This window comes from Garra rufa, chromosome 2 (genome assembly GCF_049309525.1).
Source record: "Garra rufa chromosome 2, GarRuf1.0, whole genome shotgun sequence".
NCBI classification, from domain to species: Eukaryota; Metazoa; Chordata; class Actinopteri; order Cypriniformes; family Cyprinidae; genus Garra; species Garra rufa.
This window is the reverse complement of record NC_133362.1, coordinates 46,329,173-46,341,364: the sequence shown is the minus strand read 5'-3', so window position 1 is coordinate 46,341,364 and position 12,192 is coordinate 46,329,173. Positions and strand designations below refer to the sequence as shown.

The 12,192-nt window shown below is 36.5% G+C and overlaps 3 protein-coding genes across 3 annotated transcripts in view; 2 read left to right on the top strand and 1 right to left on the bottom strand.

The window, feature by feature from the left end:
* The window catches only part of LOC141326494 (glutathione S-transferase 3-like), a 2,192-nt gene extending 1,955 nt beyond the window's left edge, over positions 1 to 237 (top strand). Inside the window, exon 6 of the mRNA XM_073835238.1 lies at positions 1 to 237. This exon is cut by the window's left edge and continues 379 nt beyond it. The gene's annotated coding sequence lies outside the window, so the exon portion shown is untranslated.
* Positions 1 to 2,951, bottom strand: part of tmem14a (transmembrane protein 14A) — a 3,072-nt gene extending 121 nt beyond the window's left edge. The window contains exons 1-5 of the mRNA XM_073835239.1: positions 2,813 to 2,951; positions 2,603 to 2,692; positions 2,138 to 2,239; positions 1,966 to 2,053; positions 1 to 48 (exon numbers count right to left, since the gene is read on the bottom strand). The exon at positions 1 to 48 is cut by the window's left edge and continues 121 nt beyond it. Of these exons, the coding sequence (XP_073691340.1) occupies positions 15 to 48; positions 1,966 to 2,053; positions 2,138 to 2,239; positions 2,603 to 2,678 (300 nt within the window). The 5' untranslated portion in view covers positions 2,679 to 2,692; positions 2,813 to 2,951 and the 3' untranslated portion in view covers positions 1 to 14. The remainder of the gene's footprint in view (positions 49 to 1,965; positions 2,054 to 2,137; positions 2,240 to 2,602; positions 2,693 to 2,812) is intronic.
* Positions 2,952 to 10,513: 7,562 nt separating this feature from the next.
* LOC141326493 (heat shock protein 30-like) lies at positions 10,514 to 11,387 on the top strand. The gene has a single exon (XM_073835237.1). The coding sequence runs from the start codon at positions 10,634 to 10,636 to the stop codon at positions 11,249 to 11,251; it is 618 nt and encodes a 205-aa protein (XP_073691338.1). The 5' UTR covers positions 10,514 to 10,633; the 3' UTR covers positions 11,252 to 11,387.
* Positions 11,388 to 12,192: the final 805 nt, after the last annotated feature.

Here is a 12,192-nt window from a genome sequence, read left to right as displayed (position 1 = left end):
CTGTCCATGGACTCTTAGAAGAGCAACAGCCGCAAAACCATCAGGAGGCTGAAAACAGAATACAGTCTGATTGGCCATTTACACCAAACCATCAGAATAAACATTGGAGTGCTTTGACAGACGGTTTGTTGTGCCACATCTGCACCGGTCAATGTGACAACGTATTTGCTTAAGAACTCATTTTGCTGCTTATTTCTATACATGTCAATTAAATCAATAAAAAAAGATTCAATATCATTCTTCCTTGTGTTCATGTGGTAAAAATGTGTAAAAACATACAGTGCCCTCCACTAATATTGGCACCCTTAGTAAATATGGGCAAAGAAGACAAAATTCGAACCTTTCATTGAAGGAAAACGATGTAAAATGGGAGGATATTTCATTATGAAATAAATGTTTTTCTCTAGTTCACGTTGGCCACAATTATTGGCACCCCTCAAAATTTGTCTAAGTAAAATATCTCTAAAGTATATTCCCATTAATATTACGATTTTTTGTAGCACACCAGTGTGGCTAGGAGTATGAAACTGTCCAGCCACGACTTTCTGTTCCACAGGATTATAAATATGAGGAACACAAAAGCCAAATTCCCTTAATCATCCATCACAAGAAGCAAAACCAAAGAATGTACTTCTGATGTGCAGAACAAGTTTGTTCAGCTTTTACAATATAGAAAGTGGCTGTAAGAAAAGAGCTAAAGCATTGAAAATCCCCATTCCCACCATAAAGATTACAAATCTGCCTAGATGAGGACGTGTGTCTATATCATCCTAATGCACGATAAGGAGGAGAGTTTGAGGGGCCAAAGACTCTCCAAGGATCACAGTTGGAGAATTGCAGAGAATTGTTGAGTCTTGGGGTCAGAAAGCCTAAAATAAAATGATCAAACAGCCCCTACATCACCACATGTTGTTCCAGAGGGTTTCAAGAAAAAATCCTCCTGGCTCACCCAAAAACAAACTCCAGCATATTCGCTTGTCAGACATGATTGGAGCTTCAAACAGGACTGGCTTCTATGGTCAGATCAAACTAAAAATGAGCTTTTTGGCAGCTAACCCTCCAGATGGTTAAAAAAGTACCCCATGCCCACGGTTAAAAATACTGCTGGGTCTTTAATGTTGTGGGCCTATTTTTCTGCTGGAGGTCCTGGACATCTTGTTCAGATACATGGCTTCATGGATTCTATCAGATACCAGCAGATAAAAAATCAAAACCTGACTGCCTCTGTTAGAAATCTTATAGTGAGCCATGGTTGCATCTTCCAGCAGGATGATGATCCAAAACAAACATGTAGCACAAAATTGTGTCACTGAGCACAGAATGAAGCTTCTACCATGATCGTCCCAGTTCCCTGACATGAACCCTGTATAGAAACTGAAGAGAAGCACCAACATGAAGCTGGGAAGAGAGAGATTCTGTATAAAGGAATGGTCTCTGATCTCTTGTCAGGTGTTCTCCAAACTCATTAGACATTGTTGGAGAAAACTCAGAACTGTTATCTTGGGAAAAGGATGTTGCAATAATTGGGTGCCAATAATAGTGGCCAACGTGAACTTTCATAATGAGATTTCACCCCTAGGTTCTATTGATTTACTTCAATGACAGGTTAGAACTGTGTGAATTTTTTGAATGAAAGATCAAAAGGATAAATTATGCAGATTTATTTTCACATCCACCTTTGCTCATATTTACCAAGGGTGCCAATATTAGTGGAGGGCACTGTAACTGAAAGTTTTTTAACTAGACTGCATTTTACTTATTTCATTATACACTACTCTGCTTGGCTGTTTGGGTGAAATTATTTTTGTCTGATTTTAAATAAGGATTTACCCATTTTAAATGGTTCCAGAGCAAATACATCAATATTGAATATCATCAATGGCATCTGTGGTTTAGTCTGACCATATCTTCATAAATCTTTGCCCAAGAACTTATATATTTTACATGTGTTAACAACTGTTTTACCTCAGTCCTGCCATGATGCCTGCAGGCATTAATTTTCCAGATTTCCTGAATCTCATTCCCATCACAACAGCCAGAACACCGGCAGCCACTAGTGCAAAAAAAGTCATGGAAAGTAAGTTAAAAGCTGACATATGTAAAGCATTTCAAAAGAGTAGACATTAGTGATTCATACTTAGAGAAGTCCAGTAATCATGTGGATCATTTGTTATTTTAAATGCTCCATATGCAGACACAATTCCAAAGAAGAGGCCAGCAATTAATGACACCACACTTCCTGTAGAAGACAGTCATTACATTAAATATATTCAGCAATCCCTTACAAAGTACAGTGATGTTATGGACTCATATAGATTGCAGACACAGTACACCAAAGCATTTAAAAGAATATTACGGTTTTGCAATTACACTGTATGTTTCCAAAACAGAATTAGCATGGTAGCATAATATCTTGTTAGTTATACAAAAGATGCATAATGCTTAAAAGTCTATTAGAACCACGTAAAGCTGACAAAAAACATAAACTATGATTTTAGATTTATAAACGTATTAAAAATGTGTTATCACAAATATAATTTTTATTAGCTGCACACGTTCCCTTTAAATGGTGCATAAAAACAAGCCCACAGTTGACAGTTACCTTTTCTTTTATAGCCCATGTATCCGCCCAGAGCAAGAGCTGCAGCATAGGCGAAGCCCAACCAGTCCACTGCCATTCTGTGCTAGAAAACTGAACATTCATGCATGCACAGTGAGTCAATAATAACATGTATATACACGCATACAAACATAAGAATACGTTATTACACATTAGCACAAACCGAAAATACGCAGTCAACAATAGTATTACCGAATATCGCGAGTGAACCACAGGTATTTGTAATGAAACAGCTGGAAATGGACGGACAAAGTTGTGCATGAGCTGTAAGGGTACGGCAGATTGATTAGGAGCAGTCTGATCTGATCTGATCTGTGCTGAAGAAGTTCGTAACAAGGAACTGACGACGTAATGACGCGAGAACGAGGAAGTAAACGAAGTGCTAATGGCGCCAAATCAGAAAGAGATAGTCACCGAGATATATGTAAGCGGCAAATAACATCTTTTTACATAAACATAGATTTAAGAAAACACCATACAGGTATTAGAAATAAGAATAATATTAATTATAATATTTTTTACTCGGACTATAGTGGAAAGGAAACATCAAAAATACACTTTTTAGTGTTTCTTTTATAACACTTTATCTATATATCTCTATCTATCTATCTATCTATCTATCTATCTATCTATCTATCTATCTATCTATCTATCTATCTATCTATCGATCGATCGATCTATACAGTGCCCTCCACTAATATTGGCACCCTTGGTAAATATGAGCAAAGGTGGATGTGAAAATAAATCTGCATAATTTATCCTTTTGATCTTTCATTTAAAAAATTCACAAAATTCTAACCTGTCATTGAAGTAAATCAGAAGAACCTAGGGGTGAAATATCATTATGAAATGTTTTTCTCTAGTTCACGTTGGCCACTATTATTGACACCCAATTATTGCAACATCCTTTTCCCAAGATAATAGTTCTGAGTTTTCTCCAACAATGTCTAATGAGTTTGGAGAACACCTGACAAGAGATCATCATCAAGAGACCATTCCTTCATACAGAATCTCTCTAGATTCTCCAGTCAGGTTTAGATTTTTTATCTGCTGGTATTTGATAGAATTCATGAAGCCATGTATCTAAACAAGATGTCCAGGACCTCCAGCAGAAAAATAGGTCTACAACATTAAAGACCCAGCAGTATTTTTAACCGTGGGCATGGGCTACTTTTTAACCCTATCTGCACCAAAACCATCTGGAGGGTTGGCTGCCAAAAAGCTTATTTTTAGTTTCATCTAACCATAGAAGCCAGTCCTGTTTGAAGCGCCAATCATGTCTGACAAGTGAGTTTGTTTTTGGGTGAGCCAGGAGGATTTTTTCTTGAAACCCTCTGGAACAACATGTGGTGATGTAGGGGCAGTTTGATCATTTAATTATAGGCTTTCTGACCCCAAGACTCAACAATTCTCTGCAATTCTCCAACTGTGATCCTTGGAGAGTGTTTGGCCCCTCAAACTCTCCTCCTCATCATGCATTAGGATGATATAGACACACGTCCTCTTCTAGGCAGATTTGTAACATCTTTAGTTGATTGGATCTTCTTAATTGTTGCCCTGATGGTGGGAATAGGGATTTTCAATGCTATAGCTCTTTTCTTACAGCCACTTTCTATTTTGTGAAGCTCAACAAACTTGTTCTGCACATCAGAACTACATTCTTTGGTTTTACTTCTTGTGATGTTAAGGGAATTTGGCCTTTGTGTTCCTCATATGTATAATCCTGTGGAACAGAAAGTCATGACTGGACAATTTTATACTCCTATCCACCCTGGTGTGCTAAACAATTGTAATTTTAATGGGAATATACTTTAGAGATATTTTAATTAAAAAAATTTTAGGGGTGTCAATAATTGTGGCCAACGTGAACTAGAGAAAAACATTTATTGCATAATGAGATATCCCCCCCATTTTCCATCGTTTTACTTCAATGAAAGGTTCGAATTTTGTGAATTTTTCAAATGAAAGATCTAAAGGATAAACAATGTAGATTTATTGTCACAGTCACTTTTGCTCATATTTACTAAGGGTGCCCATTTTACCTGATATTACCCTATATATATATACTTTATTCATAAAAAATATGAAATTATTATTATTATGGAGTGATAAAAAAGATATCCAAAATCCCCTCTGTAAAACCTTTGACTCTAATATGTCAAAATGAAACAAGATTTTTTAATAAGGCTTCATCCAATGTTATTTTTTTTCTTTAGAAATGTATGCAAATTAGTGCATATTTTATTAGATACCTGTAATATACTTGGGCCCAAGTGATAAGGTCTAGCAATGTTCCTGTCAGTGTCGAAAAAGTTTTCACCAGATTCAACTTTAAAACCTAGGTTCAGCAGCTGCCTTAAGTTTTTAAGTGAAATCAGCTTAAAGTGCATATTGCAGGTTAGAGACTCTGGTGAATTGATGTATAGAAAAATAATGTAGGAACCAGATTTTCTTTAAAATATACTTCAAAATACGCTATTAAGGCTTCTAGAGTCGTTTTTGTGAGAGAATTTTACTTCCGCATCTGAAAAACTGCCAAACCGGTAGTGACGTAACGAGAGGGAGAGCGGTCAATGTAAACCATAGGAAAACAATGGATCGCAATGACTGTTCGGACGCGGAGAACATTTAAAATGTTTATTTACACTTGTATGACGAACCACAGACACAAATATGAGCCTGCTATGTGGCCAAGAGAGCAGGGACATGCCAGGATTAAACAGAACAGCGGTCAGAGAAGACAAATTAAGTTGTGGTTTGAGGAGAACAGGGCAGGTGTCTGTGAGAGATCAGTGTTAGCTGACGATATCTAATCGGGCAAAATCATAGCATTTGTCATCTAGAAGTATTGATTCTACTTACCAGTAACACAAACGAATGATCGTTGATCAAGCGTGTCATACTCATTAATATCCGACGCAAACGTTACGTGATATAGCGGGTTTTTATTACCGCGCGCGCGAGAGATAAACACCTTTATGTTGTATTATATGCTTATGGGAAATACCCCCAAACTTGATATGCTGTCTCTGACTCTGCACCCAGGCTTTGAGGCTTGCTGTCTGAAATCAAAATAGGTTTTACATATAGCTTAAATGCATTTTAGGCAGGGGCATAGATATCTCCAGGCCAGCAGACATGAGTAAGTTTATGGTCGAGATCATTTATTACTCTGAGCTAAATACGTGTACTTACAAATAAACAGTAAAATTCAATCTCAATTAAAGTTTGACTATATTTAGGTGACAAATACATGTAAAGTAAAACTTTTTGATGCCATTGGTATAAGACAATTAATATTTACAGCATACAGTCAAGTTGTCTGCTGGTATTCATCAGGAAGCCCTTACCTGCATGTGTTGTGTCAGCTATTAGTTTACAGAGGATTACTTTATAAAGGTTTTGAATGGCCCCATTTTGGTGACAAACAATAAAAAATAATCACAATCACAAATTGTCTTACTGTATAATTTTTTTTTTATATGAAGTGTACAACATATATATCAAGCAGATCTGCATTTATGGCTAATTCAATTCAGTTTAATTTATACAGCAATAAATCATAAATATTATTTCATAGTACTGTTAATACCCAACTTAAAACACAACATTGCAACTGTTAATATATACATGTAGATGTACAAAACATATACTACTGAAAGAAAAATATTTTCAGTGTGGGTATCACACTAATGTGTTATTTTAGAGGTGGTTAATAACAGCTGGCTCCACTGCTTCAGATCTTCACACAGCCTCATGTCTTGCAATGTCTCCCAAAGCCCTATAAACACAACACATGACAATAAATTACAAATTAGCTGTGCAAACAATGTGACCAAGCTGTAACTAGACTTGATGATTATAATATTAACAAACTGAGGATAACTGACCTGTAATACCTTCTCCTATACCGTTTTTACACGGTTCTTAAAATGATATTGCTAATGCTTACAAGCTAGCCACGGTGCTTTACAAACACTTATACACATCTCGTTGTCTCATTATCTAAATATGTTCACGGATTTGGTACTTATGAGAAGTTATGAGAAGAAAAACAAGACTTACGGTGCAGTTCACGTTTTCGTCGAGCTGCATCTCTGACGGCTTCGGACGAACCACAGTCTGACAGCGGACCCGATGAAGCTGCTGTGTGTGCACCGAAGGAACTGCACCGGCTCTGAGCCTCACTTGGTTCTTGCTTCAGCATCTCATGTTGAACTGCATCATATCGCCGGGATGATAATCCTCCAGTGTAAAGTGAACGCGTTTTTCGAAGCAGATGCATTAGTATAGGTCCGTCACTTCATCCGCACAAACGCACCCATATACGGAAGATAGCACCGTTCTTTTTATTATAAGTAAACCCGTGGACACGATGTCCTGACAGGCTGGAGTTTGTGCAGCCTCCATAAAAACAATAATTTACCATGAAGATGATCAATTGAAATTAAATACAACTACCGAAAACACACTAACTCACGACTGCTCCTACTGAATAGCAACAGTATCGCAAGCCGTTTTAGCATTTAAACCTTTGTTCAGACTATCCATAAATATATTTAAAGATAGGACAAATTGTATTTTGACGAGTGATAATTATAATTTGACTAGTCAGAATGACAATTAGAGATATCTGCAAATATAATTGCACTAGTAAGAAATCGGATTTGAGATATCTGTAAACATATTTTGACTAGTCAAAACTCAATTTAAGATATCTGTAATGATGTTGTAGATATCTTTAAAAGACGCTTCATATATCCGCAAAGGTAATTAGAGATATCTCTAATTCCGTTTCGACTAGTCCCAAATATATTTGAAGATATCTACATTGTATTTGCTCCTAGTCGAATCTCCTGTTGCGTGACATGAAACTACATTTCCTCGGCACCGCCCACCGTCAGTGTTGCCAGATTGGGCGGGTTTCCTTCCAATTGCTCTTTTGATCGGCTTGGACCGGAGAATAACGCATTGGGCGGGTAGACAAATTTTGGGCTGCTTTAAAAAATATTAAAAGCCGCTCAATCACCTGCTATTTTCTTCGCTTTTATCATTTTAATATGTTCGAGCTCAAAGTATCACAGTATTATAATGTGTAGTGCAGTCATCAACTCATTTTTGCTTAACGCAAACCTTACTGGTTTAGTTTAACAGAGACCTGTCAATCAATTTACGTCTTTTACCTTAGCTTATTCATTTATTCATTTTAAGTAATTGCGATGGCAAAGTGGCCTAAATATAAGTTACACGATAAAAAGTCTAAGTGACTCAAATCTCACAACATGGATTAGACGTGGTGAGAGATGAACAGAAGACTTATAAATATAATTGTAACTGAAATAAGAAAACAATTGAATGACCAGTTAATAAAAAACAAAACTTAATATGGGAATGATGAATTAGAACATCTTTTACACCGTCCAGACTACTCTGGTATACTTGGCATTGGCTACTGGACTAAACAACAGTTTGGACACACAGTTCTGCATTATGTTCTGAAATGTGTACTTCATGAAATACGTGCTCTGTCTGAAGATAACGCACAAGACAAAGGATAGCACATTATTGTTGGTAATTGTTCTTATTATTTTATTTTTGCTGTTTGATTATCATACAGTATACATCAATGAATAACGCATTTTTGGCTGTCGTGGGTGTGTGCATGAACGTAAATGCCAGCTACATTACATTTGTTTCTCATCACTTTATTGTGCACTTTTTGCACAGAAATTAGCATATTTGTTTGAAGATTTCTGGACATTTTAAGCATATTTTCGGACTGTTTTGATCCATATTCCTGTGAAATTGATTTATCTTTATTTTATTTTGTCATTATTCTTTTTTTTTAAGAGATAAAAATGGTCCTTGTCAACCTTGACATGGCAATACAATATCTATCACATTATTTTGGCAGTTAGAATTTTGGGTTGGTTTTTGTTGAAGTAGGCGGGTTTTGGTGAGATTTTGGGCTGGAAAACACTGCTTGAAGACGATATGGTTTAGGGTGGAGCTTAGCAAAGGGGTGGTTTGAGTACACAATTAAGATATCTATAAAATAATTTTGACTAGTCAGAATGTTAATTCTAGATATCTACATTCAAATTCTTCCTAGTCAGAAAGCTGAATGCGGATATCTCCAAAGAATGATCCTCCTAGTCGAAAATCTGATTGAGATATCCAGAATTAAATTGCAGATATCTTTAAATAAGTTTTGACTAGGAAGAATTCCAATTCAAGATATCTCTAATCAAGTTTTGCCTAGTCAAAAATCCAATTCAAGATATCTACAACTGTAATTCGACTAGTAGTAAATTATTTACAGATATCTACAAATGTATTTGTGGATATCTTTAAAAATGACGAATTAAAGATATCTCCAATTGGATTATGACTAGTAAAAACCCAGTTAGAGATATCTTGAATTATAATTTGCACTAGTGGCAACTCAATTAGAGATATCTCTAATTTCATTGTCACTAGTAAAAATGTAATTAGAGATATCTCTAATTACAGTTATGCCTAGTGAAAATTCATTTATAGATATCTTTAATTACAATTTCTACTAGTCAAAACTCATTTGTAGATATCTGAAAATATTCTACAATGGAAGTTAATGGAAGAATATGACTAGTCATAAAAGCATTATAGATATCTCTCATGTATATTACGACTAGTCAAATTAAAATTGTAGATATCTTTAATACATATTATGACTAGTCACAATAACATTGTAGATATCTTGATTGCAATTATGACGAGTCAAAATTGCAGGATAGATATCTGGAATTGGAATTATGACTAGTCAAAACAGAATTATGACTAGTATGGAAAAGAGTATTTAATGCTAAAACGGCTTGCCATAGCAACAGAGCTTGGCGAACGACTCCCTCTCGTGACGTCATATGACGCGGTGTGGGAAAAAAAAGTTGTTTTCTAGAGCGGTCAAGGAAACCGTCACTTTGTCATCTAAATTTGTGCCCTTAGGTCTTGTAAAATATTTTCAAATAGTGCATTAACGGTTCGTATAGTATTTTCATTCACGAATATATGTTTATCTCGAAAAATTTTTTAACCTGCAATATGCACTTTAAAACTACAAGTCATTTGAACTTAATACAATAAAAAAGAGTTAATATAACTTGTGAGTTTAAATGACTTAAGTTGATTTAACTTAAAATCTTAAGGCAGCTGCTAAACTTAAGTTTTTAAGTTGAAACTGGTGAAAACTTTTTACAGTGTTTATGTGTGTTCAATTAATCTTTCTGTAAGTTACATCATTACACCAGTAGGTGGCGATAAAGGCTGTATTTAGTTACTGATTTATTCAGGAACAAAATGCCACATTTTATGGGTAAAACAACTACCACAGCCACTGCCTGAACAGATTGTAGGCCTACATTTTCATTTAAATTTCATGCAGAATTTTCCCAAAACTGTTTTGAAAACCTTAAATTCAGCAAGCTTTAAAATATCAAGAAAAACAATTGAAGCTCTTTACTGATTTCACACAAATAATAAAAATTTCCCTGAAAAACAATAATGGATCATTTATCATATATTGCATATGACCTATGTTCTCAATTGCCCTGAAATGCTGGGTCTGTAATACACACAACAACACAGGAAATTGAGTGTTTTATATGGTTTACAATTAAAATGACAACTGGAGACCCTCAGGCTTTTAAAATATAATGAAGAAAGAAAAAGAAAAATCCCCAGAATTCTGTATTCATCTGCCGAAAACATGCATACATTAATTCAGTTTAATGGATATTTATTCATCATCTTCTAAAATGAGGGTGTGATGGTGAGGCGTCTTCAGCTCTCTCTATGCTGCCCTCCAGTGGACGAATCCAGAACTGCCTGGAAAGTTCAGGAACTTGCTGGTGCTGATGAACACACAGTATAAAGCTAAGACACTCACAGAACTGGAGTCAAATCTAAAAGCCTTACGACGCCACCAGAGAGACAACACCACTGAAGAGCAAAACAAGACCACAAAAGACACTGAAAATGTTGAGCCTGAATGGATTCCAGCCTTCCCTCAGCTCATTCATGGGGACTGACTGGCCAGTGCGCAGTCTCTGGCCGGACATCACACCTCTTTACAGACACACAGAGGTACTGCAGGAGCTGAAGAGCAGCCTGGAGCAGCTGGAGAAACTTCAGCACAAGATCTTTGAGGAGATCCAGCAGATGCCACCCTCACAGGAGATCTACCCAGTCGCCTGCACAATGGAGAAAGAGGGAAGCGGCTTTGCTTTGACGCTGGACACTAAAGACTTTTCCCCAGAAGAGCTGTCAGTCAGACAGGTGGGCAGGAAGCTGCATGTCAGCGGAAAGAGCGAGAAGAAGCAGGAGGATGGGAAAGGCTCGTACTCTTACAGAATCCAAGAGTTCAGACGGGTGTTTGATCTTCCTCAAGGAGTGAATCCTGAGGCGCTGAGCTGCTCCATGGCTGATGGAAAGCTCTACATACAGGCTCCAGTAAATCAGCCATCTGAAGCAGCTGAGAGGATGCTGCCCATTGACTGTCAAACTCTGAAGAAGAAGCAGCCAGAGACAGCTGAGACACAACACAACGCCAGCGCAGTACAGAAGACACTCAACAATCCTGAAAACAATGAGTAGAGAGTACAACCCACTGCTGGACAATTTTAATTAATCATATTTTATTTTATTGTGTCCTAGTTAACTGTTTTCTAGTCTTTAAGTAATATACATGAACAAAAAGATGGATTTCATTTATATTCTCCACTGAATTAATAAAAAATAAAAACGTCATAAAATCTCCTTTGTTGTTGTTTTTTTATACTTATCTACATGATAAAGTTGTAGAACAAAAACTCCTAAATTAATTTTTCAAAAAAGTAAACACTCGACTAAAACAATTGAAAGTGCTACAAAGACAGGTTAGAAATGTCAGCATAAAAAAGGTTCATGATTTTGCTAACATTAGAAAGAAAAGACAAAATATCAAAGACCAGCAGCTCTGAGGCCAGTTGCATGAACATTTCCACTCTGCTTGGACTGTCTTAAAGGGGTCAAGTTCATATGATTCTTTAGAGTCTTAATAAAAAAAGTCTATAATAAACTTTGGTTAAAAATTCTCAATAGTAGTGTAAAAAACACCCTTTTACCTTGTCAAAATCAGCTCTGCAAACAATCAACTAATTTTATTGCATGGTCCTTTAAATGCAAATGAGCTCTGCTCGCCCCGCCTCTCTCTGCTGTGGGATTATGAGCCGTAATGTTTACTTTAGCTGCATTTAGCCATGTTTAGTGGCGAAACTTGCCAACAAGCACATTATTAAGAAAGGCCGTTTGCAAAGATGCATGAAAAACCCTTATACCCACTTCTGCTGTGGGTGAAGCTGCATCACAAATGATTCGCACAAACATAGATGCATATGTAGATCGGGATCTGCGCTTTCCTTTTTAAAAAACAAAAGTAACGTTATCCTCTGCGTCTTCAGCGGCTCAGATGTCGGGAGTAAATGACGACTGCTATGTTCATTATTACATCCAACAACAGAACACCTCAATCGCTCAATTAGAGTCTTCCTCTGCAC

Excerpts from the sequence above, each read along its gene's own strand:
- LOC141326493 (XM_073835237.1), top strand. The coding sequence starts at position 10,634 with ATGTTGAGCCTGAATGGATTCCAGCCTTCCCTCAGCTCATTCATGGGG.